The 27,075-nt window shown below is 50.2% G+C and overlaps 4 protein-coding genes across 6 annotated transcripts; 2 read left to right on the top strand and 2 right to left on the bottom strand.

The window, feature by feature from the left end:
- Positions 1-748: 748 nt before the first annotated feature.
- Positions 749-8,280, bottom strand: LOC114800116 (deoxyguanosine kinase, mitochondrial-like). 3 transcript variants are annotated; one of them, XM_028997234.1, is made up of 7 exons: positions 8,105-8,280; positions 7,804-7,913; positions 7,385-7,572; positions 7,169-7,316; positions 6,955-7,070; positions 3,728-3,827; positions 749-1,120 (listed from the first exon to the last, which is right to left on the bottom strand). In XM_028997234.1, exons 1-7 carry the CDS (start codon positions 8,265-8,267, stop codon positions 881-883), a joined length of 1,065 nt encoding a protein of 354 aa, XP_028853067.1. In that variant the 5' UTR covers positions 8,268-8,280; the 3' UTR covers positions 749-880. The 3 variants fall into 3 exon arrangements, with proteins under 3 accessions (XP_028853067.1, XP_028853069.1, XP_028853068.1); XM_028997236.1 differs by lacking the exon at positions 749-1,120 and adding an exon at positions 2,582-3,076; XM_028997235.1 differs by lacking the exon at positions 749-1,120 and having other exon boundaries at positions 2,582-3,827.
- A 211-nt stretch (positions 8,281-8,491) lies between these two features.
- mob1a (MOB kinase activator 1A) lies at positions 8,492-11,725 on the bottom strand. The gene is made up of 6 exons (XM_028997279.1): positions 11,572-11,725; positions 10,725-10,891; positions 10,557-10,650; positions 9,587-9,720; positions 9,196-9,359; positions 8,492-9,066 (listed from the first exon to the last, which is right to left on the bottom strand). The coding sequence occupies exons 1-6, from the start codon at positions 11,583-11,585 to the stop codon at positions 8,989-8,991; spliced, it is 651 nt and encodes a 216-aa protein (XP_028853112.1). The 5' UTR covers positions 11,586-11,725; the 3' UTR covers positions 8,492-8,988.
- A 1,817-nt stretch (positions 11,726-13,542) lies between these two features.
- LOC114800108 (rab5 GDP/GTP exchange factor-like) lies at positions 13,543-18,782 on the top strand. The gene is made up of 9 exons (XM_028997220.1): positions 13,543-13,585; positions 14,439-14,614; positions 14,692-14,807; positions 15,408-15,559; positions 15,631-15,700; positions 16,476-16,611; positions 16,696-16,787; positions 17,667-17,923; positions 17,995-18,782. The coding sequence occupies exons 2-9, from the start codon at positions 14,454-14,456 to the stop codon at positions 18,259-18,261; spliced, it is 1,251 nt and encodes a 416-aa protein (XP_028853053.1). The 5' UTR covers positions 13,543-13,585; positions 14,439-14,453; the 3' UTR covers positions 18,262-18,782.
- An 890-nt stretch (positions 18,783-19,672) lies between these two features.
- Positions 19,673-25,177, top strand: LOC114800141 (26S proteasome non-ATPase regulatory subunit 9-like). Its single transcript, XM_028997282.1, has 6 exons — positions 19,673-19,836; positions 20,615-20,717; positions 20,807-20,994; positions 23,573-23,674; positions 23,749-23,837; positions 24,886-25,177. Exons 1-6 carry the CDS (start codon positions 19,708-19,710, stop codon positions 24,911-24,913), a joined length of 639 nt encoding a protein of 212 aa, XP_028853115.1. The 5' UTR covers positions 19,673-19,707; the 3' UTR covers positions 24,914-25,177.
- The last annotated feature ends 1,898 nt before the right edge of the window (positions 25,178-27,075 follow it).

The following is a 27,075-nucleotide window of genomic DNA, read 5'->3' as shown; positions in this document are numbered from 1 at the left end:
GGGAGCCGGTGGAGGAACGTAGTAGAGGGGTGTATGAGTTGTAGAGGTCGGTTATTTAAATCATGTGTTTATCTGGCCAATGTTGTATAAGATGTAATGCACACAAAATAAAGTTTTGCTGAAACTCCCAATATTCTGCTTTTTCATGATTGTATTTGCCTCGGATATTGACAGTATTGTGACTGATTTGCAGTTGTATTTTTATGCAGCTACAAGTGCAAATAAAGTTTTAATGATGAAACACAATAAACCAGAGCGATAGGCAGAAGCACGATATACAGAACTTTTACAACAGGCATTTTTGGAATTGCTCAGATGTTCCGGTAGCAGATGAAGCTGAGCCGCTCCTGACAGTCCCGGCTCTCCCAGACGCCGGCTGCCAGGTTCCGGGCTCCGCAGCGGTCGGTCCGGGCGGGACACGGCGGCAGCGGCACGTCCCCGGGGTCCGCCCGGGCGCCCGGCGGCCCCTGGTCCACCCAGAGCCACTCCCCGGCCAGGAAGCGCAGGCTGGTCCACACTCGGGCCGCCTGGGCCGGCGCGCTCCGGTTCTTGGCCAGCGTCAGCTCGGCCGCGGTCAGCAGGCTGGCCAGGTCGGTGTAGAAAGACCTGCAGTGGACCAGCGCGTCTTCCCACGTCTTGTTCTCCGCCACCACGACCAGTTCCATCTGCCACTGGTAGCAGAAGAAGGGCTGATTATAATCACACTGGACGTTACACCAGTGAAAAGGAGCCTTTATGTCCATCACACAGCGCCCGTTGCCCCAGCTTGGCTGTAAAATGTCCCAGTCCCTGTAGTTGGACGTGTCTCCATCAGACCACAGCCACTGCTGCATGCTGTCGTTGTAACGAAGGCCTATCCAGCCGCTTTGTACAGCGGTCTTCAGAAACTCCGCATTTTCCTGGTCACTCTCGATGGTGGACAGGTCTTCGTAATGAACTCTGCAGTACTGCTGAGCGTCCCTCCAGCTCTTTGTTGTGCTAATGAAGACGTGTTTCCTGCGGCTGACATGAGCAGAGGCCGGTCCACCGGCGAGGAGGAGCAAAGCCAGGAGGCTCCACATTCTGCTGCAGGACGGGGTTCAAGCTCTGGAGCCCCGGACATGCGTCTAATATACAGACTCTGTGGGCAAATGTGGGGGGGGAAAATGCAAATCAAATCTGTGGAAAACACAAATTATCCAAAACATGATTTGAATGTTGACAGGTTAAGACTAAGAGAAATGAAGGTTGCCCTTTCTTTGCTGGCTTACTTGGCGATGTTAAAACTCTGTTCTTCCCAATTCATCCCTGGTTTCAGTTCATTACATTTTATTTCATGATTCAGATAATCTTTTCTGAACCAACCAAATTAAAAAATGAGAAAAGCATTCATTTCCAGCCCCTTTATTCCAAAACGGAACTAAAATCTTTAGAAAATGCACGAACGTGTTGCTCCTTGAGCTGTTATAATAATAATAAAATAAATAAAAAATGGACAAACACAAAAAAACATACACATGTATGCTTTACATCTGCCAAATATAATAATAATAATTGTAGATATAAAAATATAATAATAACAATAAATCATTTATTAAAAAATGGACAGGATTTGTTAGTTTTCCACACTGCAGAGACTGTCTCTCGGTCCCTCTGTCCAGAAATGTGAGCATGTCCACGTGCTCCTGGCTCTTGTCCCGGCGGCCATGTTGCCTGCTGCAGAAAACAGCCGCTCAGATGGTGTCGGTGTTGCAGGGACGAGGACGGAAGAAGCGAGGCGAAGCGTGTCCCCTGCCTTGGACCATCACCCCTGGTGAAGCACCCCGTGACAGGGGAGCTGTGTGTGAGGATGGGGCTTCGCTCAGTGGCACCATGGTGGTTCGGGACTCTGTTTTGCTCTTTTGTCTCCGCGTCATTTGTTGCCGATTTAATCGATTGTTTAAATATTTAGAGGTGGGACGATTATATGTAAACATTTCGTCTTGGACAGAAGCCCTGAGAACGAGGTTGTCACTGTCCATAATGCAGCATGTTCCTCACCGAGACAGCGTAGCGTAAAGGAAGCAGAAGGCTGCGGGTTCGAGCCCCAGATCGCCAAGTCATGGCTGCCCACTGCTCACCAAATACAGAGGACACGCGTCACCAGTGCTTCGCCATGACAGTCACTTCACGTTCACGCTCACCCCAGAAGTTCACGTAATTACTGGATCGCCACAGTCAACAGACGACGAAGATAATATTCCGTTCCAGTGCCAGCAGTTTTTAAAACCGCCGCCGCCGCCGCTGGAACTACACAGACGTCCGGACAGCGTAGGGAAATTTGGAGGGAAAAAAGCGCTCGGCTGATGACCTTCACTGTCCTCCACCGCCTCCGATCCGAGGACTTTGCATTGCCCCACACGAAGATCCGCAGTCAGGCTTGAAGACGGTGCGCGCGTCCTCCAGCTACAGGACATGAGGAATCGTTCTTCATGTAATGCCATTGGACCCTTTTCCACGTAAAATATGCTTTAGATTGCACGCATTTTGTCAAACTAGTCCCACGTCACATCCTACACGTCCAAAAAGTGGACTAAAAAGTAACCAGATCGAGGCAGTGGTGTACCAGTCCTTGTGCTTTATTGAGCTCTTCTCAGCATCTCCAGTAGAGGCAGCGATGTGACATTCAGATGGAGCCTGATCCATTTCTACATTTACATTTACACTCTTTACCAGACGTCCTTATCCAGAGCGACTTACAGTCAGTAGTTACAGGGACAGTCCCCCCCTGGAGACACTCAGGGTTAAGTGTCCTGCTCAGGGACACGATGGTAGTAAGTGGGGTTCGAACCCGGGTCTTCTGGTTCACAGACCCGCTACGCTACTACAACCTAAATATGCTTATAGCAAACATCACTGTGACACCTTTTAAACGTGGAGACGCAGGAAACGGTGTCTTTATTTCATCCCATGTAACAAGGTCAACCAGCTCATGTCGGGCGAGATGAAGCTTGGCGCACTGGTTCACCCACACAAAACCAAATGGAATATTTACAAGTTCTCGCGCTGTGTCGCAAAGTCCACCGCGTCTTCAGAGGTCACCGAAGAACGTCCCCACCTGGAAAACCCGAGAAGTTTATATTTTTAATAATGCTGTAAAATAGGTACAGAAAACCCAACTATAGTGGTTCTTGGCGGCCTGTCAATCTTAGTCAAGCGGTCTGGAGTTCTGGTCAAGTTTCAGTCGATTTGACTCTTAGTTTCAGTCTTTACTCAGTTTTTCTAAGTCTTATTTTAGTCAGAATTATCCTTGACTATTTTAGTCTAAATTTGGATTATGAAAATTGTATTTGATCGACACACATTCGGTTTTCTTCCCCACTTCATTGTGAAAATTGTCATTTTCTCCCAGACATCTGATAACCGACATCTGGTACACCTTCCGATTGCGGAAGTGGCGTGAGACATTTTAGTCTAGTTCTTATTTTGGAAATATTTTATGATACGATATATTTCATTATTGTTATCATCGCATGATTAGCCTTTACGTCTCGTCTTCATCACGTTGAAAAGGTTCACTGACGAAGATATTTTTTTTGTCATAAATTTTGTGGACAAAAACAACCCGGCTGTGGTATGAATATGAGAAACCACGGCAGCGGTAAAGCGTTCCTGTAGTCCTGCGCGTGGTCTGATGGGAGTTCGGCGCCGCATCTTGCGCTACTTTGCATGTATGACGTATGGAAGCGGCGTCCTCGCCAGATCCTACCTGCTCAATAAAACGCCTCTGGACCTCAGCGTCCCGGTCAAACGCCAAGCCTGCGTCCAGCACCAACACGGGGACGCGTTTCAAGTGCTCGAAGTGGACCCTGCAGCAGGAGCGGCAAACTCAAGACAGGAGACGCCACGCACGCACGCGCACACACACTCAAACACGGCCTCTCACATGCACACTCACTCACTCAAACACGCACACACACTCTCGCATGCACTCACTCACACGCCCTCTCACTCACTCACACACACACACACACTCACTCACTCAAACACGCACACACACTCGCGCATGCACTCACTCACACGCCCTCTCACTCACACACACACACACTCTCGCATGCACTCACTCACTCACACTCACACGCCCTCTCACTCACACACACACACACACTCACACTCACACGCCCTCTCACTCACACACACACACACACTCACACTCTCACACGCCATCTCACTCACACACACACACACACTCACACACACTCAAACACACACACACACACACTCTCGCATGCACTGACTCACTCACACACACTCACACGCCCTCTCACTCACACACACACACACACACACTCTCGCATGCACTCACTCACTCACACGCCCTCTCACTCACTCACACACACACACACACACACTCTCGCATGCACTCACGCACAAACACTCACTCACTCTCACATGCACACTCACTCACTCACACGCCCTCTCACTCACACACACACACACACTCAAACACGGCCTCTCACATGCACACTCACTCACTCAAACACGCACACACACTCTCGCATGCACTCACTCACACGCCCTCTCACTCACACACACACACACTCTCGCATGCACTCACTCACTCACACGCCCTCTCACTCACACACACACACACACTCAAACACGGCCTCTCACATGCACACTCACTCACTCAAACACGCACACACACTCTCGCATGCACTCACTCACACGCCCCTCTCACTCACACACACACACACTCTCGCATGCACTCACTCACTCACACGCCCCTCTCACTCACTCACACACACACACACACACACTCTCGCATGCACTCACGCACAAACACTCACTCACTCTCACATGCACACTCACTCACTCACACGCCCTCTCACTCACACACACACACACACTCAAACATGGCCTCTCACATGCACACTCACTCACTCAAACACGCACACACACTCTCGCATGCACTCACTCACACGCCCTCTCACTCACACACACACACACTCTCGCATGCACTCACTCACTCACACGCCCCTCTCACTCACACACACACACACACTCACACTCTCACATGCACTCACTCACACGCCCTCTCACTCACACACACACACACACACTCACACTCTCACATGCACTCACTCACACGCCCTCTCACTCACACACACACACACACACACTCAAACATGGCCTCTCACATGCACACTCACTCACTCAAACACGCACACACACTCTCGCATGCACTCACTCACACGCCCTCTCACTCACACACACACACACTCTCGCATGCACTCACTCACTCACACTCACACGCCCTCTCACTCACACACACACACACACACCACACACACACACACACTCTCACATGCACTCACTCACACGCCCTCTCACTCACACACACACACACACTCACTCAAACACACACACACACACACTCTCGCATGCACTGACTCACTCACACACACTCACACGCCCTCTCACTCACACACACACACACACACTCTCGCATGCACTCACTCACTCACACTCACACGCCCTCTCACTCACACACACACACACACTCACACTCTCACATGCACTCACTCACACGCCCTCTCACTCACACACACACACACCACACACTCAAACATGGCCTCTCACATGCACACTCACTCACTCAAACACGCACACACACTCTCGCATGCACTCACTCACACGCCCTCTCACTCACACACACACACACTCACTCAAACACACACACTCTCGCATGCACTCACTCACTCACACTCACACGCCCTCTCACTCACACACACACACACACTCACACTCTCACATGCACTCACTCACACGCCCTCTCACTCACACACACACACACACACTCAAACATGGCCTCTCACATGCACACTCACTCACTCAAACACGCACACACACTCTCGCATGCACTCACTCACACGCCCTCTCACTCACACACACACACACACACACACACACAAACACACACACACACACACACTCTCGCATGCACTCACTCACTCACACTCACACGCCCTCTCACTCACACACACACACACACACACACTCACTCAAACACACACACACTCTCGCATGCACTCACTCACTCACACGCCCTCTCACTCACTCACACACACACACACACACACACACACACTCTCGCATGCACTCACGCACAAACACTCACACACTCTCGCATGCACTCACTCACACGCCCTCTCACTCACCCACACACACACACACACTCACTCAAACACACACACACACACACTCTCGCATGCACTGACTCACTCACACACACTCACACGCCCTCTCACTCACACACACACACACACACACACACACACACACTCTCGCATGCACTCACTCACTCACACGCCCTCTCACTCACTCACACACACACACACACACTCTCGCATGCACTCACGCACAAACACTCACTCACTCTCACATGCACACTCACTCACTCACACGCCCTCTCACTCACACACACACACACACTCACTCAAACACACACACACACTCTCGCATGCACTCTCTCACTCACACTCACACGCCCTCTCACTCACACACAAACACACTCACACACACTCTCGCATGCACTCACTCACCCTCTCACTCACTCACACACACACACACACACTCTCGCATGCACTCACGCACAAACAATCACTCACTCTCACATGCACACTCACTCACTCAAACACGCACACTCACTCGCACACGCAAACACACACTCACATGCACTCTCACTGAAAACACGCACTCTTACACTCACTCACTCACTCAAACACGCACACACTCGCTCTCGCATGCACACTCACTCAAACACACACACTCAAACATTCACTCACTCACTCACACGCCCTCTCACTCATTCAAACACACACGCACTCAAACACACACGCACTCAAACACACACGCACTCGCACAGTCCCTCAAACACTCACGCACGCTCACACACTCAAACACACGCATGCACGCACTCACACCCTCACTCACCTGGTTTTGCGGTCCTTCAGCCACTTCTCATGCTGAGCGTGTAGTTTCTGGAGGTACGCCAGGTCTATGTCTTTTTCTTCCTTCCTCCCACGTTTATGCAGCCGTTTCATGCAAATCTGCAACACACACACACACACACACACACACAGACTTGATCTCTGGCTTTTTGGGGTCTCCCCCGAGCTGAAATGGTTTTGGTGGTTTTTGACAAGACCTCGGGTGGTGCCCTGAGGTAAATGATGCCCTCCAGCTGCACCCGGGGACCAAACTGCTCCACCAGGAAGGAGTGCCAGTTCTGGTAGACGGCCCACTCCGCCGCATTAATGAAGCCCAGCTCGAACATGGTCAGGGCGAAGATGTACCTGCAGCAGGACACATGCCGTCAGGACGGGTGTCCCGCGAGGTCGCGACCCCACCCGACCTCTCTCACCTGTCGCTGTAGACCGAGCGCTCGTACACCCGGACGGGCGGGGAGCGGCCCGGCGGCGGCGGCCGCAGCTGGGTGCTCAGCCGGCTGGTGCAGGAGAACGTCTGGAAGGTGTAGGCCCAGCGCGCCGGGTCCTCGTACATCAGCTGCAGCAGGTTGCTCACCGGCGACTGCGCGCCAAGGCCATCGAACTGGGAATTTAAATAATCCCACCTCTCCTACTGATTAACTTTCACAAATGTCTGACTGCTCAAAGGACAAGAAATTCAAAAATGGTCATATTTTCATGAGAAGTTTTCGGAATTGAATTAACTGAAAGCCTCATAAAGTGTGAAGAGCAGTTTTAGATGCCTTCTAAGGTCGTGTAAAGTCCATGCTGGCTACAGTCAGGCCCGAGGTCGGTCTCCTGGGACAATATCTACCTGCGCATCGTCGGCCACCACGTTCTGCCACTTGCTGACCGGCTCAGGAACCACCTCCCATCCCCGGGCGGCGTCCTGCAGCAGCCGGGCGAAGGTGGACTTCCCTACGGCTGCAGGACAGACATGAAGCTCCAACAGGGTCCCTCATCGCCACCCACCAGCCTCATATTCGCATTATTACAAAGAAAATCACGTTTACAGTACAGCATCCTTCTATTGCGTCACGGCCTCATTTGCATAACCGTAAGCAGTCCGGCGCATGCGCGACCCGCCTCCATTTCCCCCAGAGCGGGCGGCTCACCGATGTTGCCCTCGACAGAAACCCTTTTGAGCTGTCCGGTGCCCGCCACCTTCCCCTCCGCCGACGCGGTGTGCCCGGCCCTCGCCGCCGGGCGGCGCGTCGGTAAGACGGAGCGGGCCGCGGAGGCGAGAGATGGCAGCTTCCTGAAGCCGTTGACAGCCATGCTGCGCCCGTGGTTTCAGAATAAAAGTCCCGGCGGGAGGGGCGGAGCTTCAAAATAAAAGCCACTTTCTACCAATCTGGCTCATTTTAAGTTTGGTAATGTTGCGGTTCCTTGTTCTGCCTGAAATTGATCTCACTTCTGGACACGCTGATGCCTGGTGTGTTTTTTTGTTTTTTTTAACCAAACCAAACTCATAAAAGAACTCCATAGACAGACGACAGTAATATATTTTTTATACATTTAATTGTGTGCCAGCACAAGACGTTCAATGAGAATTCCACATTTTCAGCATTCAGGAACATTAAAAATCTGCTAATTCTTCACAAGTAAAACCAAAATAGTTGCTAGCTTTAAAATAAAAGCTAAAAAAGTATTTTTGTGATGGCTTATTAAAAACGATTAGTCTGATAACACTAAAAATACTCAATTGAAGGCTGATCCTGTACGCAGCAAACATAGGTTGTTAGAAAACAAAGGATATAAAAAAAAAAAGGTCACAGCAATAACAAATAACACATAATGCAAAAAAACAAGTTACAGAATAAAATACTCGATAAAGTCAAGTTTGTGATATACTTTAAGCTGGTTGTAGAGTAAAGAGTAAAAACTACAGCCGGGAAGCTTCAGCATGTCCCAAGTGGATCGGTTTACGGACTTTCGTCGTCTATTTCTGCCATACGTCGCCTTTTCATGATGAACTGAGCGAGACGGGGGGGGCCTTTTATCGGTCCTTGGTCCCCAGCTTCTCGATAAGCTCCTGCAACGGCGCCAGTTCCCTGCGATCAATCAGGCCAAACTCCTGTGAGGAAAGGAGAGATTGAATTCAAGGCCCGATCATCTAGTAGCGGCCGCGGCCCACCACTCCCATGCCTGATCTCACGGATTAAAACAGAATGGTTTAACCCCTCACAGACGGGCAGGCTCTCACCTGCACAAAGAAGATGAAGTGTTTGAAGGACGTGTTGAGATGCGCCTCCTCCTGCAGCTGTATGACCGAGTCGAAATGCTGGTGGTAGATGTGAGCGTAAACGCGGAACAGCCGCTTCAGGATGGTCTTCGCCACCGACATGAAGTTCTTAGGGAACGGGACACCTGGAGGCGGATCGGCTGCCTGTTACTACGCCGTCGTGACCATTTTTCTCCCACGTTCCCCATTCAGACCACAGACACACACGCAGCGGCCCGCTCATCGTTCGGCGCGGAACCCGAGCAGAGCGCCGTAACTGGATCCAGGACTTCCGCAAGCGAGAGGAAGTTCTCTCTCACACACCCACACACACACACACTCTCAACTAGAAGGAGAGCAGAAGTCAGCTGACCGATCTTGGATGGGAAGAGGGTCTCATCGTCCAGCTGGTCCTGCACCCAGGTCATCAGGTAATCGATGTACTTGGGGGCGGAGCATTTAATCGGCTTTTTAATATTGGTGCCATCAGCCCAGTGATACTCGTACCTGCAGGTGGACAGCAAAACATCCGGGCATTTACTGATCAGCAAAATCTACATGGCGAGTAGACCACAGAAGGAACATCTTCACGCTCAGAACCGACCGGTGAGGATCTGAAGACTCCTACTACAGAACCAACTCTCAAGAGTCGCGCTTTGGAAGAAGAAACCGTACCGTTGGGCCCAAATGTTTCAAAATAAAAGCGCAGAGGCTGGTTTGCTTCACTACTACAGGACTGGAGCCATCACCAGATGGACAGGAGATGGACAGGACAGGAGCCATCACCAGAACACTGTTAAACTCAACAAATCTACACTTCCAGCCTTAATGCACATCTCAGTTCATTTAGAAAGTGAAAGTGACGTGATTGTCATTGTGATACACAGCAGCACAGCACACGGTGACACAACAAAATTTGTCCTCTGCATTTAACCATCACCCTAAGTGAGCAGTGGGCACCATGACAGGCGCCCGGGGAGCAGTGTGTGGGGACGGTGCTTTGCTCAGTGGCACCTTGGCGGATCGGCAACCTTCTGCTTCCTTAACCGCTAGGCCACCACTGGCCAGTTTTAGTTAGTATAGTTTAGTGTGTATTTACGTATATATTGTTATTTTATGATTGCACTATGGGGGGGGGGGGGGGGGGGGTTGTGCAAAACAGTATTTCTACACACGGTAAACGGTGTACACTGTCGTACTGACAATAAACCCATCTTGGATCTTGAACACCAAAACCCACTGGGCCACTACCACCAGATCCGAGACACAAGAGAAGCATGAACCGCGGACCAGCTGCCCCGCCCTGATGACGGCGAGGGAAGTGAGTACGAATTGCGTCTCACCTGGGCCCGGCGGACATCACCTGGCAGCTGGTCTCCGTGCAGAATTCCGTGATGGTGCCATACAGCATGTTGATCTGGTTAAAGAAGTCCACCGCTGAAACACACACACACACACACACAATGAGTGAGAGGAAGACGAGTCCCGTCCACGCTGGCGCCGCCACTCACTGTTGACGGCGATCCACTCGTTCAGGTCCTCGCCCTCCGGCAGCATCACCGCCTGCCGCAGGTTGCCGCTGCCCAGCGTGGCCTCGGCGTGCTTCAGCAGCTCGTACTGGTGGGAACCCTCCGGGATGTTCTTCTTGGGCTTGAACGTCTTCGATGAGCGGCTGCCGCTGGAAAGGAGCGGGTGACAAGAGTTAGACCACCGGCCCACGGACCCAGCCGGACCACGGCCTGCTCTACACGCGCTTCTACAGCGTCTTCCTGCATCGGTCCCACGAGGGGGTGGCAGTAGCCTGGCGGGTAACGGGTTCGAACCCCACTTACTACCATCGTGTCCCTGAGCAGGACACTTAACCCTGAGTGTCTCCAGGGGGGGACTGTCCCTGTAACTACTGACTGTAAGTCGCTCTGGATAAGGGCGTCTGGTAAACGCTGTTAAAATGTGGGAAACCGGGAAAGGAAGCTTTCATCTTTTACAGCCTGCATGATGAAAAGTGCGTTTTTTAACCCCGACTGCGGCTTCATGCCTCTTTACTGGCAGCAGGAAGTACGTGGGGAAGTACGTGGGGAAGTACGGGGCCCAGGAAACTGGGAAGTGATGCTTTAAACTCTCCCGCCACTGCAGGCGCCTCTTTTACAGCCTGCCTGACGAAAAGTGCGTTTTTAACCCGTTTTCATGCCTCTTTACTGGCAGCAGGAAGTACGTGGGGAAGTACGGGGCCCAGGAAGTTGGGGAAGAAACTTCGCTTCCGCTTCTTCTGCGCCGACAAAACCCGGAAACGGAGGCTAGAAGGTTATCTCTATTGTCAGCTAAACTCACAGCCCAGAACAAGTCGACACGGACACTCACAATAAGAAGCTCATGTCGCCAAACGTGCTGTCTTAGTCGCGGAGGGAGGGTGGAGATGCGGCCGGAGGTCCAGAGAAGCGGTCCGGCGAACTTCCCGAACTTTCCCGTCTCTGCCGCGGCCGATAAACACGACGTCGAGCTCCGAGGCGAGGACGCGTCCTATTGGCCGGGAGGAGTCGGCGCTGCGCTCCTATTGGTTCTCCCCGCCGGAGACCCGCCCCTCTCAAGCGTCGCCTGGTCCTCGGTCACGTCGAGACGCGACAAATCATAAGATCAGCATCACAAGTAATAACCAGAGGCGGCTAGAATAAAATTATAATAAAACAATTACTCAAGTACGAGTACAAAAGTATTTTTAGTGATAGGATTACTGTTTGATTGTAACATCTCGTTTATTTTTGACAAACTATGTATTCAGATAGAAATATATATAGTAGAGGCCAAAAGTCGGGCCACACCTTCTCATTCAGTGTGTTTTCTTTATTTTCATGACCATTTACGTTGGTATATTCTCACTGGAGGAATCAAAACTATGAATGAACACATGTGGAGTTCTGTACTTAACAAAAAAAGGTGAAATAAGTGAAAACATGTTTTATATTCTAGTTTCTTTGCTCTGGTTACTGCTTTACACACTCTTGGCATTCTCTCGATGAGCTTCAAGAGGTCGTCACCTGAAATGCTTCTCCAACAGTCTTGAAGGAGTTCCCAGAGGTGTTTAGCACTTGTTGGTCCAGCTCACCCCAAACCATCTGGATTGGGTTCAGGTCCGGTGACTGTGGAGGTCAGGTCTCCACTTTTTGTTAAGTACATAACTCCACATGTGTTCATTCATAGTTCTGATGCCTTCAGTGAGAATCTACCAACGTAAATGGTCATGAAAATAAAGAAAACACATTGAATGAGAAGGTGTCCAGACTTTTGGCCTGTACTGCATGAATAATTAAATGTCCCTTTTCAGAGTGCATGAAGACTGCTGCTCCGCGAGTGGAGGCGACTTTCATACAAATGCCCTGTTTATCCATTAAAAAGTAAAGTTGGATATATTTAGGGGTCTCTGTCGCCATCTTCTGGAAAACTTTTTTTTATTTATATCATTTTTTAAAATATAGATTATTTTGTATTTGGGTCTTTTTTTTTACCCCTCATGGGTTAAAACGTGCATTGCATGTTAAAGTTAAAACAGCTAAACGAAAACTCAAAACGGCGTCCCTCCTATAGAGAAAATGTATAGCGGTCTATTTTTAACTCATTACATCATTTAACAAAAAGCTTTTTAAAAAATGTGTAAAAGTGCGACTGTGCTTCTGTAAACTTTTTATACTGTAGACATCTGGAGTCGCATCTACCATTTTTATTCCATGTCGCTCCTGTGTGACGATTCAGCCACTCTGGTCCCCGGCGTGTATGCGGCATGGCTACGTCTGATTGGTGGAACGGTGTCATGTGATTATGGCTGCTACGTCTGATTGGTGGAACGATGTCACGTGAATCCTTCAGCGTCTGGCAAAAATAAAGCGTTCAAAGTTTCTTATTCAGAAATGTACTCATGTAAAAAGTATCGCGTTGTAAATTTACTCTTAGAAGTAAATATTTTTCTTAAAGCTGATCAAGTTAATGTAACTTGTTACTACCCACGTCTGGCAGTTTAAATTTTTATATTTACATTTAAGGCATTTGGCAGACGCCCTTATCCAGAGCGACCACCTCCAGTTGAAAGTATTACTCGGTGCCTTTTATTAATTTAATTTAATTTAATTTAATTTAATTTAATTTAATTCGATTTGACCTTACTGTGGTGAATCGGACTACATAAATGAAATGTACGTGCTTACTTTTCATTTTCGATTTTAAACCAGGATTAGGATATTAGGACAAGTTTAGTCTTTTATCATTATAAAAAAAAGGGTTTTCAAAAATAACAAAAATAATAATAATAAACGCAGCAGACACGTTCAGAAGAAGGGCTGCGTCACTTCCGGTTTAAATCCAGGCGCAATCCGCGCAGAGAGCGGTGAGCAGTAGCGCTTTTCATTTCTTCTTCTCCTCCTTCAGAGGTTAAAAGCTGCTTTTTCCCTCTTAAAGCAGAATTTTTGTAGGCGTAGGCAGTTGGTCTTGATCGTGCTGCTGCTGCTGCGATGAGAATAATTGTTAAATTTTTTTACCTGTTTTCCGTGTTCCGGGATCCTACGGAAACTGTCCGGTGTGGAGCTTCACTGTCGGGCTGGTTTCCCTCAGATCTCCCACAGCTTCATTTTAAACCGTGTCTGGCGTGGAGCTTCACTCTTGGGCTGGTTTCCCTCAGATCTCCCACAGCTTCATTTTAAACCATGTCCGGTGTGGAGCTTCAGATCTCCCACGGCTTCATTTTAAACCGTATCCGGTGTGGAGCTTCACTCTTGGGCTGGTTTCCCTCAGATCTCCCACAGCTTCATTTTAAACCATGTCCGGTGTGGAGCTTCAGATCTCCCACAGCTTCATTTTAAACCATGTCCGGTGTGGAGCTTCAGATCTCCCACAGCTTCATTTTAAACCATGTCCGGTGTGGAGCTTCAGATCTCCCACGGCTTCATTTTAAACCGTGTCTGGTGTGGAGCTTCACTCTTGGGCTGGTTTCCCTCAGATCTCCCACGGCTTCATTTTAAACAGACTCTTTACACCGACCGCCATTTCTAGCCACTCCAGGACCACAGACAGGCTGGAGGAACTCGTATTAATGTTCAATCATCTCACAAAGTCAAATTTCCATGTCAGGGAACCTTGAAAGAGATTTTGCCATATGATCCTGCAGGGTTACAAAAAATGTAGTTAAATTTGTAAAAAGTTTTTTTTGAGTTTAAATCAGGTTGTTGTTTCGGTTGACGCAGCTCTCGAGGGCGTGGATGATGTGGGCGGAGCACCGGCGAGCGATTCACATCACGCAGGCCGAGCTCCTGTGCAAGAATGGCTGCGGTTTCTATGGCAACGCCGCCTGGCAGGGCCACTGCTCCAAGTGCTGGCGGGACAGAACGTGCCAGGCTGACGTTGGTGAACAGGATTGTGGGTAAGAAGCGGACGACATGCTCTCGGCCATTTTGTTCGGGGGACCCCGCGTCAGCAGCGTGCGTTTCCCCCCCGTAGTGACGCAGCCGCGCCGCCCAGCGTCTCAAAGGAGAAGAAGAGCGAGGAGAAGAGCCGGAGGTCCAGCACGATAAGGAAGCTCTTCTTGGGGGAGGCCACGCCTCCTAAAGGCCCAGGTGAGTAGTTTGTCTCCCCCCCCGGAGACACTCAGGGTTAAGTGTCTTGCTCAGGGACACGATGGTAGTAAGTGGGGTTTGAACCTGGGTCTTCTGGTTCATAGGCGAGTGTGTTACCCGCTAGGCCACTACCAGCCTATATCACGGGGCAGCGGTGGCCTGGCGGTTAAGGAAGCGGCCCCGTAAACAGAAGGTTGCCGGTTCGAATCCCGATCTGCCGAGGTGCCACTGAAGTGCCACACACTGCTCCCCGGGCGCTTGTCATGGCCGCCCACTGCTCACTCAGGGTGATGGTTAAATGCAGAGGACAAATTTCACTGTGTGCACCGTCTGCTGTGCTGCTGTGTATCACATGTGACAATCACTTCACTTCACCTATTGTAACTGGGTGCTTCTGGAGCTTCTTCAGTCACCATAAAACCCCTCCCGATGGTCCAAAACGTAGCAGCCGAAACACACCCACGTCCCGCCTCTCACCTCTCCCCACCGGCTCCCGGTAGCTGCTCGCATCGGGTTCAAATCCATCTTATACCAACACACTACTAGCCAGCTCTCAGACGGAAGCCTCTGGCCGCCTGACCCGCCTTCTGGCTCTTCCAGACGCGCCGCTGTCGCAGGCGGAGGCGCTGAAGGCGTTCGAGGCGCTGCAGCCGGGAGACTTCACCGCCTTCCTCAAGCTGCTGCGCAGCCCCGCCTCCCAGCGGCTGCAGTCCCGCTGCACCGCCTTCCTCAACACCATGGAGGCGTACCACGTAAGCCGTCCCCACGCCGCCTCGGGTCTGCCGGCCGCGGCGCCTCGGTTCACGTTGTCCCCCGTCCGCAGGCCCTCGCGGTGGAGAAGCAGTCCGACCTGGTGCAGGAGTTCTACCAGAACATCGCCGCGCACTTCAACAGTGAGTATCGCGGGTGGTTCGGTGGTAGGATTCTCTCCTGCCACGCGGGAGGCCCGGGTTCCGTTCCCGTTCTGAGGGCCGGTGGGGGCCTAGCGGTTCAGTAAGTGGCACCTTAATCAGAGGGTTGCCGGTTCGAATCCCGATCTGTCATGGTGCCCACTGCTCACCAAGGGTGACGGTTAAATACAGAGGACACGTGTCACCGTGTGCTGCGCTGTGTCACCGTGTCACTTTCACGTCAGGAATGTCACAGCATTACAATTTTCAATACGAAATTCGATACCGCTGAAATTGGACTGATAACAGAGTCCTTAAATTCAAATTTTATGTCACATACATAGTCGTACACGGTATGATATTCAGTGAAATGCTTTTAGCAACTGCTACAGACCACAATATTGCAAATGCTGCAAGTATACAATGAACCAATATGCAAATATTGCAAATATTACACTTTTTAACATAAAATATGTGTAACAGGTAGGGTGAAGGTGTGCAAATGAGTGAAAGTCAATGTATAAAGATTAAAAAAAAAAAAAGTCCAGAGTGGTTGAGCGTGAAAGTGCTGGAGTGTGTTGGAGTTCTATGTAGTGTTGTGGTTGTTGAGGGCTCGTATAACCTGCGGGAAGAAGCTCCTCCTCATCCTCTCTGTGTTGGACTTCCCTGATCGCAGCAGAGAGAACAGCCCATCGTTGAATAATCCAATTCGTTCTACGTGACCACGAGCCTGAAAGACTTCAAGCTAGCTGAGAAGCAAGCTGTCCTTCTCCTGTAGGCATGCCTGAAGAGCAGGTGGAGCAGATGATGGAGCACATGGAGAAGCTGGTCATGACGCGCCTGCACAAGTGGGTCTTCTGCCACGACAGCTGTGACGACGAGCAGAAGGATCTTGCCCTGCAGAGGAGAATTCGGTGAGTTCCACACAGACCGACTTAAGACGTTCTCGCGACGTGCCACACCCGTTCTTTCAACCGCCGCCATTGTGGCTTCGCCAGGTCTCTGAAATGGGTGACCCCTCAGATGCTGCGCGTGCCGTTCACCGACCGAGGACCCGAGGACGCTGACCCTTACCTGCCCGCCATCACCGGTAACCGTCCGTAACGCCATCAACGCTACTGTAGGTGGAGCTAATAAATACCCAGCACTGGTGGAAGGTCTGGACGCCCAACTCTGTGGTGCTTATTTAGAAGAATCCAGCACCAGGAACGTGTTTGTTGTATGAGGAGGAAGTGGACGTTTGATGAATCTGTGTTTTTTTTTTTTTTTTTTTTTTTCCTCTTTCCTCTCTCTCTCTTTTTACCGTCATGTCGAGTTTGTTCATTATCGTCGTCATCGTTTTATGAGACGCTCATTAACATGAGTGGATGATGAGAGTTCAGCAACATTATTTACCAGACGTCCTTATCCAGAGCAACTTACAGTCAGTAATTACAGGGACAGTCCCCCCCTGGGGACACTCAGGGTTAAGTGTCTTGCTCATGGACACAATGGTAGTAAGTGGGGTTTGAACCTGGGTCTCCTGGTTCGTAGTTCATGTTCATGGGGTGGTAGTAGCCTAGCGGGTAACACACTCACCTATGAACCAGAAGCCCCAGGTTCAAACCCCACTTACTACATTTACATTTATGGCATTTATCAGACGCTCTTATCCAGAGCGACTTACAATCAGTAGTTTCAGGGGACAGTCCCCCTGGAGCAACTTAGGGTTAAGTGTCTTGCTCAGGGACACAATGGTAGTAAGTGGGATTTGAACCTGTGACTCTGTAGTCTTGTGGTTCATAGGCAAGTGTGTTACCCACTAGGTTACTACCATCATGTCCCTGAGCAGGACACTTAACCCTGAGTGTCCCCAGGGGGGGACCGTCCCTGTAACTACTGGATAAGGGCGTCTGGTAAATGCTGGAGATGTAAATGTAGAGGCGAGTGTGTTACCGTTTTTTAAAATCTGAACACCTTCGCTCTGCAGCGATTATCGAGATGGATGCCAAACGTGCCCCTCAGGACAAGCTGTGCTGCGTCTCCAAGTGCAGCCGGAACATCTTCCAGGCGGTGGGCAGCTGTAAATCCGAGCCGGCCTGCGCGGACGACTTCCTGTCCGCGCTCATCTACGTGGTCCTGTGCGCCAACCCGCCGCGCCTGCACTCCAACATGCAGTACGTGGCGCGCTTCGGCCTGCCGCACGCCCTGCGGACCGGGGAGACCGGCTACTACTTCACGAACCTGGTGAGGCGGAGGCGGGGCGGCCGCGGCGGGTTCCCGTACTAACGTCCCCTGTCCATGCTGTCCTCCCGCAGTCGTGCGCGGTGGCCTTCATCGAGAAGCTGGACGCCGCGGCGCTGGGCCTGAGCCCCGACGAGTTCCGCGGCTTCATGCAGGGGGGCGGGGCCACCGGCGCCCTCGGCCAGGCGCAGCAGGTGCGCCAGCAGCTGGAGGAGCTCAGGAGGCGGCAGGAGCACGTGATGGAGCAGGCGCGCTCCCTGCAGGCGCAGCTGCGCAGCTGGGCGGAGTCCACGCAGACCCGGGCGGACGAGGTGGCGTCCGGGGGGAGGAGCTCCGAGTGAAGGAGGCTGAGCGACGCGCTACATTCCAGTGTTGAGCTGATGGTTTGTGTAGGAACGTTCCTACAGGTTCTGAATACTAGTATTTCTGTCCGTGCAGAATACGTTTGTAATTTATATATATTTCTCATACATTACATTAAAATGTCCTTGTCCATTCCTGGTCACGTGACGCACGACGGAAGAAGAAAATTGCCAACTGCGTAATATATTTGAGATGAGTGTGTATGTGTTTGTAAGTTATTTAACGTTCTTTCCGTCGTCGCCGCTGCGGCGTGTCGATGACGGTGCTGATTGTCGCGGCGTTGCTGGCCGCCAGGAGCACTAACTGAACAGAGTTCTGGTTTACACACGTTAAAGTGCAGCGTGAGTTGCGCTCACACGCCGTTCCTCTTCGTGCCTGCTGGTGGGAAGTGTTGTTCTGGGTACAAACTCACAGTACCTCAGAGTTATCCCGATATAAAAAGCCATTCACTGTGTATTCATGCCACATTCCTTTTATTAAACACGTTTAAAAGCTCAAATTCTGTTTTGTTGCATTTCACGTCTTAAAATTGCAATAGTTCGATGTCATAACTGCATTTTGACTATTTAAGAGACTGTCATGGTTGCTGTTTTTATTGTCCAGATTTCTACTATGTTCACAGTAAGAGAAAAGAAACGGTGTAGACCGGTCTCTGGACGAAGTAACAGCAGCATCCTTTTTTTAAAAAGAATTTTGCTTCTATGTCGGTCTTGTTGGTCCCCTAATTCTGCATCTGAAGTCTCTTGGTGCAGAATTACAGCCACTTTGATCCAGTCCCACAGTGAGATTTCCCAGGATGCACCGTTTCACCGTCTGTAGCTTTAAATGCTAATGAGGAGGAGAGAGGCGGGACGAGGAGGAGAGTGGCCTGTAGAAGTTGAGGGGACATTCGCGTAAATGACGTCATCAACACCGTCCACCAACCACAATGTTTTCTACAGACAGGAACCGACTGAGTCTCGCGGGACGGGACTAAAAAATTAATTTCTGCTCACTTTTATATCCAAACATGAGCAACTGCAATAATTCACACGTTTGGAAGCCATGACGGTCGGTGGAAATAATGTTTTAGGGCAGGGCTGGGGAAAGCTTGCGAAACGGGGAGGTAACCTTTCCCCCTTATGACGTCATAAGGGGACAAATTCCAGCTCAGACCGCCTGAGCTGCCGCTCTCTGAACGGTGAAGCAGAACGACCAAAATACTCTTCACACCGACCGCGATTTCTACTATAGGACCGTACATGGTCTAGCGGAACTCATATTAATGTTCAATAATGTCACAAAGTCACACTTTCATAACAGGGGACCTTTAAATTGCACCAAGAAGGTCTGGACAGGAGAACGGGGTGGGTGACGTCACGGGCCATTTGTTTACTGAACCGCTATTGGTCGGCGCGACCGCGTCACTTCCGGCAACAGGCGCCATGAAGATGACTGCGGAGGAGAAGGCGGACGGCGGCTCCGGGATGAAGGTGGAGGACGTGCAGAAGCTCATCCAGAAGAAGGATGAGATCGAGGAGCAGATCCGGGCGTATTACGACGTGCTGGAAGACGTGAGAAGCGCCGTCAGAGTAGAACTTTACCGAGACGTGAAGGTCCTCGGTCCTCCAGGTGAAGTTGTCTGGAAGTTGAGTCGCGGCAGATGGAAACGAGACGGTTCATTCTGCGTCCACAGAGAAGATAAATGGTGGTAGCCTAGCGGGTAACACACTCGCCTATGAACCAGAAGACCCAGGTTCAAACCCCACTTACTACCATCGTGTCCCTGAGCAAGACACTTAACCCTGAGTGTCTCCAGGGGGGGACTGTCCCTGTATTTACTGACTAAGTTGCTCTGGATAAGGACGTCTGGTAAATAATGTTGCTGAACTCTCATCATCCACTCATGTTAATGAGCGTCTCATAAAACGATGACGACAATAATGTCTCCAGGGGGGGACTGTCCCTGTAACTACTGACTGTAAGTCGCTCTGGATAAGGGCGTCTGGTAAATGCTGTAAATGTAAATGGGAGTGAGTGGGGTTTGAACCTGGCCGCTGTTAACCACCCGCTTGATGGGGGCCGGACTCCACCGAACGCGGGAGGAGGGGGGTGTGGCAGACCTGGAGGGTACGTCCAGACCTGGAGGGTACGTCTGTGGTCAGTTCTGTGGATCAGAGTGAAGCATCCTGACCTTGAAGAACGGGTCCGGTTGCCGCGACTCAACTTTCAGGCGCTGGACTGGTTATTTGGTGACCGGGCCGGTCGGAGCAGAGTTCGTTTTTCATGCCTTTCGGTGATAAAGTCTAGATGTTTAACGGCGTTGTCACCGTGACCCTCTTGTGTCCCCAGCAAGGTGACGTGGGGATGAGCGCTGCTCTGGTGGACGTGGAGGGCTACCCCCGGGCGGACGTGGACCTGTACCAGATACGGACGGCGCGGCACAGCATCTCCTGTGATCACCCGAGTCGCTCGCTCTCTCACCGCACGGCGCCGCGAGGCCGGCGCCACCGCCAACCGTCTCTGCTCTGTGTGCCTCCCCAGGTCTGCAGAACGACCACAAGGCCATCATGCTGCGCATCGAGGAGTCCCTGCACCGGCTGCACGCGCAGGAGCGGGCGGGGCCCGAGGGGGCGGGGCCACGGCAGGAGCCCATGGAGCAGGAGGCCGTCCTGCCGCCTCCCTTCGCGCATGTCGACGCGGTCACACCGGGATCCCCGGCCTTCCAGGCGGTCCGTGCCAATTACTGCTTATTATCGTTTGGTCTTAATACGGGACGCGGGACACGCCAGACCGGAGATTAAATATTTCAATATTAATGTCACGTAAACTGTGGTTCGTCATCAGATACGTGTCTCCACGGAAACCCATTTTCTCTAAATAATTGCAGTTTTATTACTTCGAAATTCGAAGGATGATAACCGATCAATTTTTAACACATTGAGTAGGTATCTCAGGAAAAGTATTGATCATCTTGCGTAATATTAAGATATTGGAGGACTTGGTGTTCTCGGTTTCAGATTATATTCAGTGGATGGCGGCACGTTCGACGTCTAATTAGAATAACGGTAAAACTCATACATCGCTGTACGAAAAATTATACGCATGTCGAAGCCCCATAGGCCTGTTTGGAAACGTTTCTCGTGACCACGTGGCAGAATTTACCGTGCTGATGTAGATGTGATGTAGATGTGATGTAGATGACTACATCTGGTAGAATTTACCGGGCTGCTGTAGATGTGATGTAGATGTGATGTAGATGACTACATGTGGTAGAATTCACCGTGCTGATGTAGATGTGATGTAGATGTGATGTAGATGACTACATGTGGTAGAATTCACCGTGCTGCTGTAGATGTGATGTAGATGTGATGTAGATGACTACATGTAGTAGAATTCACCGTGCTGCTCTAGATGTGATGTAGATGACTACATGTGGTAGAATTCACCGTGCTGATGTAGATGTGATGTAGATGTGATGTAGATGTGATGTAGATGACTACATGTGGTAGAATTCACCGGGCTGCTGTAGATGTGATGTAGATGTGATGTAGATGACTACATGTGGTAGAATTCACCGTGCTGATGTAGATGTGATGTAGATGTGATGTAGATGTGATGTAGATGACTACATGTGGTAGAATTTACCGTGCTGCTGTAGATGTGATGTAGATGTGATGTAGATGACTACATGTGGTAGAATTCACCGGGCTGCTGTAGATGTGATGTAGATGTGATGTAGATGACTACATGTGGTAGAATTCACCGTGCTGATGTAGATGTGATGTAGATGACTACATGTGGTAGAATTTACCGGGCTGATGTAGATGTGATGTAGATGACTACATGTAGTAGAATTCACCATGCTGCTCTAGATGTGATGTAGATGACTACATGTGGTAGAATTTACCGTGCTGCTGTAGATGTGATGTAGATGTGATGTAGATGTGATGTAGATGACTACATGAGGTAGAATTCACCGTGCTGATGTAGATGTGATGTAGATGACTACATGTGGTAGAATTTACCGGGCTGATGTAGATGTGATGTAGATGACTACATGTAGTAGAATTCACCATGCTGCTCTAGATGTGATGTAGATGACTACATGTGGTAGAATTCACCGTGCTGATGTAGATGTGATGTAGATGTGATGTAGATGTGATGTAGATGACTACATGTGGTAGAATTCACCGTGCTGCTGTAGATGTGATGTAGATGTGATGTAGATGACTACATGTGGTAGAATTCACCGTGCTGATGTAGATGTGATGTAGATGTGATGTAGATGTGATGTAGATGACTACATGAGGTAGAATTCACCGTGCTGATGTAGATGTGATGTAGATGACTACATGTGGTAGAATTCACCGTGCTGATGTAGATGTGATGTAGATGTGATGTAGATGTGATGTAGATGACTACATGAGGTAGAATTCACCGTGCTGATGTAGATGTGATGTAGATGTGATGTAGATGTGATGTAGATGACTACATGAGGTAGAATTCACCGTGCTGATGTAGATGTGATGTAGATGTGATGTAGATGTGATGTAGATGTGATGTAGATGACTACATGTGGTAGAATTCACCGTGCTGATGTAGATGTGATGTAGATGTGATGTAGATGTGATGTAGATGACTACATGTGGTAGAATTCACCGTGCTGCTGTAGATGTGATGTAGATGTGATGTAGATGACTACATGTGGTAGAATTCACCGTGCTGATGTAGATGTGATGTAGATGTGATGTAGATGTGATGTAGATGACTACATGAGGTAGAATTCACCGTGCTGATGTAGATGTGATGTAGATGACTACATGTGGTAGAATTCACCGTGCTGATGTAGATGTGATGTAGATGTGATGTAGATGTGATGTAGATGACTACATGAGGTAGAATTCACCGTGCTGATGTAGATGTGATGTAGATGTGATGTAGATGTGATGTAGATGACTACATGAGGTAGAATTCACCGTGCTGATGTAGATGTGATGTAGATGTGATGTAGATGTGATGTAGATGTGATGTAGATGACTACATGTGGTAGAATTTACCGGGCTGATGTAGATGTGATGTAGATGTGATGTAGATGACTACATGTGGTAGAATTCACCGTGCTGCTGTAGATGTGATGTAGATGTGATGTAGATGTGATGTAGATGACTACATGTGAAGAATTCACCGTGCTGATGTAGATGTGATGTAGATGTGATGTAGATGACTACATGTGGTAGAATTCACCATGCTGATGTAGATCTTCGCCCCAATTTTTACGCTCGCTCCTTTTTTCTTCTCCGCTCTCAGGGTTTGCGAGCCGGTGATGAAATAATCGAGTTCGGTTCAGTCAACGCCGGCAACTTCCAGCATCTCCAGAACATCGCGTCGGTGGTCCAGCACAGCGAAGGGGTAAAGAACCGATCGCATCTCGGCTGTGAGAGAGTCGCCGTTCTCTCGGTCACGTGAACCTTCGTCTCCGCCAGAAATCGCTGGGCGTTGCGGTGGTGAGGAGCGGCCAGAGGGTTCACTTCAGCCTTGTGCCTCAGAGGTGGTCGGGCAGAGGGCTTCTCGGGTGAGTTCGTCCAATACCGTTCCATGGATCAGACTTGCACGTCCTACGGATGCTCGATTGGGTTGAGGTCGACGCCTCAAACTCACTCACGTTCTTGGCCCATTTCTTCAGTGTAGCGGGGGACATGGTCCTGCTGGAAGAGGACGCTGTCTTCAGGAAATAGAATGGTGCGGTTGGCTAGTAATAGCCTAATGAGTTAGACACCCACTTCTGAACCTGAAGATAACAAAAGTCCCACGTTCAAACCCCACTTACTACCATTGTGTCCTTCAGCAAGACACTTAACCCTGGGACTGGTAGCACTTAACACCGGGTGGTAGTAGCCTAATGGGGTAACACACTCGCCTATGAACCAGAAGACCCAGGTTCAAACCCCACTTACTACCATTGTGTCCCTGAGCAGGACACTTAACCCTGAATGTCTCCAGGGGGGGACTGTCCCTGTAAATACTGATTGTTAGTTGCTCTGGATAAGGGCGTCTGGTAAATGCTGTAAATGTAAATGACTGAAAGTGAAGTGATTGTCATTGTGAGATGCTGCAGCACAGCACACGGTGACACGGTGAAACGTGTCCTCTGTATTTAACCATCACCCTTGGTGAGCAGTGGGCACCATGACAGGCACCCGGGGAGCAGTGTGTGGGGACGGGACCTCCATCAAGGGGACCTCAGTGGCACCTTGGCGGATCAGGATTCAAACCGGCAACCTTCTGATTATGGGGCCACTTCTTTAACTGCAAGGCCACCACCGCCCCCTGCTAGGCCACCACTGTCCCTGTCACTACTGATTGCAAGACGCTCTGGATAAGGGCGTCTGGTAAATACTGGAAATGTGATACTGTCTCCATCCGCTTGGTCAGCTACCGTGTGTCTAAGCAACATCCAGATGAATTTCAGATCTTCCTGGGAATTTTTTAGTAGATTCTAGTAGGGACACCTCGGAATACCTGTTACTTGACATGTATTTCTTGGATTAATTATGTGCTTTTACGTTATAGAGAACCTTGAAGCAGGTGACTTCGGACCATTTCTGCTTTTCTTTCTGCAGATGCAACATTCTGCCGGCGCGGAAGTGACCGAGTCCGGCGAGCAGGATCGCCGCCGCTCTCCTGTCAGGCGCTCCGTTATGTTCATCAGATATTTGATGTTCCGATGTGGACGAGTGGAGACGCCCGTTTATCCCACGTTCGAGTCGGCTCGCCCTCACTGACGCAACTGGTTTTTTGCTTCCTTCTGCAGATTTATCTCATGTTTGCAATAAAAACGTGGAGGAAACGCTTTAATTTGTCCCTGTTTGTACAGCAGTTATTGTCACGTGTTAATAAAATAGGAAAATGTGATGTTATGTGACCGCTCACTTTATTAAAAGCCATGTGAAAATACAAACAAATTCTTCGTGAGAATTACAGCTCTCTGAATTGACTTTTTAAAATACGTTAAATATTTCACTTCTGAATGAGAGGGTTCTAGTTTGATCTGTAATCTGATGTGGAACTCAGCTGCTTCCTGTTGGAGCCGCGTTCCGTGCTGTTCCGGTAGCAGATGAAGCTGAGCCGCTCCTGACAGTCCCGGCTCTCCCAGACGCCGGCTGCCAGGTTCCGGGCTCCGCAGCGGTCGGTCCGGGCGGGACACGGCGGCAGCGGCACGTCCCCGGGGTCCGGCCCCTGGTCCACCCAGAGCCACTCCCCGGCCAGGAAGCGCAGGCTGGTCCACACTCGGGCCGCCTGGGCCGGCGCGCTCCGGCTCTTGGCCAGCGTCAGCTCGGCCGCGGTCAGCAGGCTGGCCAGGTCGGTGTAGAGAGACCTGCAGTGGACCAGCGCGTCTTCCCACGTCTTGTTCTCCGCCACCACGACCAGTTCCATCTGCCACTGGTAGCAGAAGAAGGTGTTGGGAAGAGCGCAGTCGATGTTCATCCATCTGTACTTAAAAAGAGTCGCACAACTTCCGCTGAGGTTGGACTCAGGACAGCCTTCCTTCCAGGAGGAATAGTTGAAGTTCTCCCCGCTGGACCACAGCCAGGTGTCCTCCAGGGGACTGGTGTACAGGCCGATCCAGCTGAATTGGGGGTTTCCATCCCTCGCGTTGGCCACCATTTGGTTCTCTTGTGCGCTCTCGATGGCGGACAGGTCGTGGTAATTCTGCCTGCAGTGCTGCAGGGCGTCGGCCCAGGTCATTCTGAACGGCACGTAGAAGTGCGTCCTGCGGCTGACGAGGCAGGCGGCCAGTGTGCAGAGCAGGAGGACGCCCAGGAACATCTGCATGTCTGCTGCTGGCATTCCGCTCCGTGGGATTTATATGGACCTCGCTGCAGTCAAATCAAGCCGGAAAAATCATTTCCCTGTAAAAGCAGGCAAAGTCCTCTTCATATGGATTTGAATTGAGAGCAGGTTCGAACCCCACTCACTACCAACGTGTCCCCAAGCAGGAGACTTAACCCTGAGTGTCTCCAGGGGGGGGACTGTCCCTGTAAATACTGACTGTAAGTCGCCTTGGATAAGGGCGTCTGGTAAATGCTGGAAATGTGAATGTAGAGTGCTTTCAGGGTCCCTCGAGTGAACAAACACCTTGTGCATCAAGGTTGATAATAATAATACATTTATTTATAAGGCAGTTTCAAAAACCAAAAGCAATAGGTGAGGATAATAGTCCATAACAAGTTAAAACTAGTAATAAAAGGGGTTTCGGTGCTACTATCGAGGGACGACCAGACGCCCTGGGTTGAAGTTTCCTTATGGAGTTCGTCAGATATGTAGGAAGGAGTCTGGCCATTTAGGGCTTTAAAGATAAATGTTCATTGAGGTGGTGGAGGACAGGAGGAGAGCAGGTTCTGAGCATGCTCCACCTAGATATTACGATGATGGCCTTGTCATGCATGTTGGATGGACCTTCTTGTGCTTCTCCTGCTTGTAGCAACTCGTTTGACTCGGAGACTCCTGTGTTGGTTTACAGTGTTATTCTTTGGCTTTCCGTGCATGCTGGAGATGCAAATGCGAGTCGTCCTGATTTAAAGACCGACTCTACACATGAACAAGTCTGAGCTGTAGCCAACGACATTTCCATTTCCAGCATTTACTTACAGTCAGTAGTTACAAGGACCGTCCCCCCCTGGGGACACTCGGGGTTCAGTGTCCTGCTCAGGGACACAATGGGGTCTGAACCTGGGTCCTCTGGTTCATAGGCGAGTGTGTTAGCCGCTAGGCCACTACCACCACGATTCCTTCAAATAGAACTTTCACAG

The sequence above is a fragment of the Denticeps clupeoides genome, chromosome 11 (genome assembly GCF_900700375.1).
Source record: "Denticeps clupeoides chromosome 11, fDenClu1.1, whole genome shotgun sequence".
NCBI classification, from domain to species: domain Eukaryota; kingdom Metazoa; phylum Chordata; class Actinopteri; order Clupeiformes; family Denticipitidae; genus Denticeps; species Denticeps clupeoides.
Note: the sequence above shows the minus strand (reverse complement) of the source record. Positions and strands in the feature narration are given on the sequence as shown.

Coding starts and splice junctions, on each gene's coding strand:
- LOC114800108 (XM_028997220.1), top strand. CDS start 14,454: ATGATGTGGGCGGAGCACCGGCGAGCGATTCACATCACGCAGGCCGAG. Junction 15,560..15,630: donor ACACCATGGAGGCGTACCAC/GTAAGCCGTCCC, acceptor CCCCGTCCGCAG/GCCCTCGCGGTGGAGAAGCA. Junction 15,701..16,475: donor CATCGCCGCGCACTTCAACA/GTGAGTATCGCG, acceptor CTTCTCCTGTAG/GCATGCCTGAAGAGCAGGTG.
- LOC114800116 (XM_028997234.1), bottom strand. CDS start 8,267: ATGGCTGTCAACGGCTTCAGGAAGCTGCCATCTCTCGCCTCCGCGGCC. Junction 7,914..8,104: donor TTCTGTCGAGGGCAACATCG/GTGAGCCGCCCG, acceptor TCTGTCCTGCAG/CCGTAGGGAAGTCCACCTTC. Junction 3,828..6,954: donor CTGAAGGACCGCAAAACCAG/GTGAGTGAGGGT, acceptor CTCCTGCTGCAG/GGTCCACTTCGAGCACTTGA.
- LOC114800141 (XM_028997282.1), top strand. CDS start 19,708: ATGAAGATGACTGCGGAGGAGAAGGCGGACGGCGGCTCCGGGATGAAG. Junction 20,718..20,806: donor GGCGCGGCACAGCATCTCCT/GTGATCACCCGA, acceptor GTGCCTCCCCAG/GTCTGCAGAACGACCACAAG. Junction 20,995..23,572: donor GATCCCCGGCCTTCCAGGCG/GTCCGTGCCAAT, acceptor CTCCGCTCTCAG/GGTTTGCGAGCCGGTGATGA.
- mob1a (XM_028997279.1), bottom strand. Junction 9,721..10,556: donor GTGATGTCCGCCGGGCCCAG/GTGAGACGCAAT, acceptor GTCCACCTGCAG/GTACGAGTATCACTGGGCTG. Junction 9,067..9,195: donor ACTTCATCTTCTTTGTGCAG/GTGAGAGCCTGC, acceptor CTTTCCTCACAG/GAGTTTGGCCTGATTGATCG.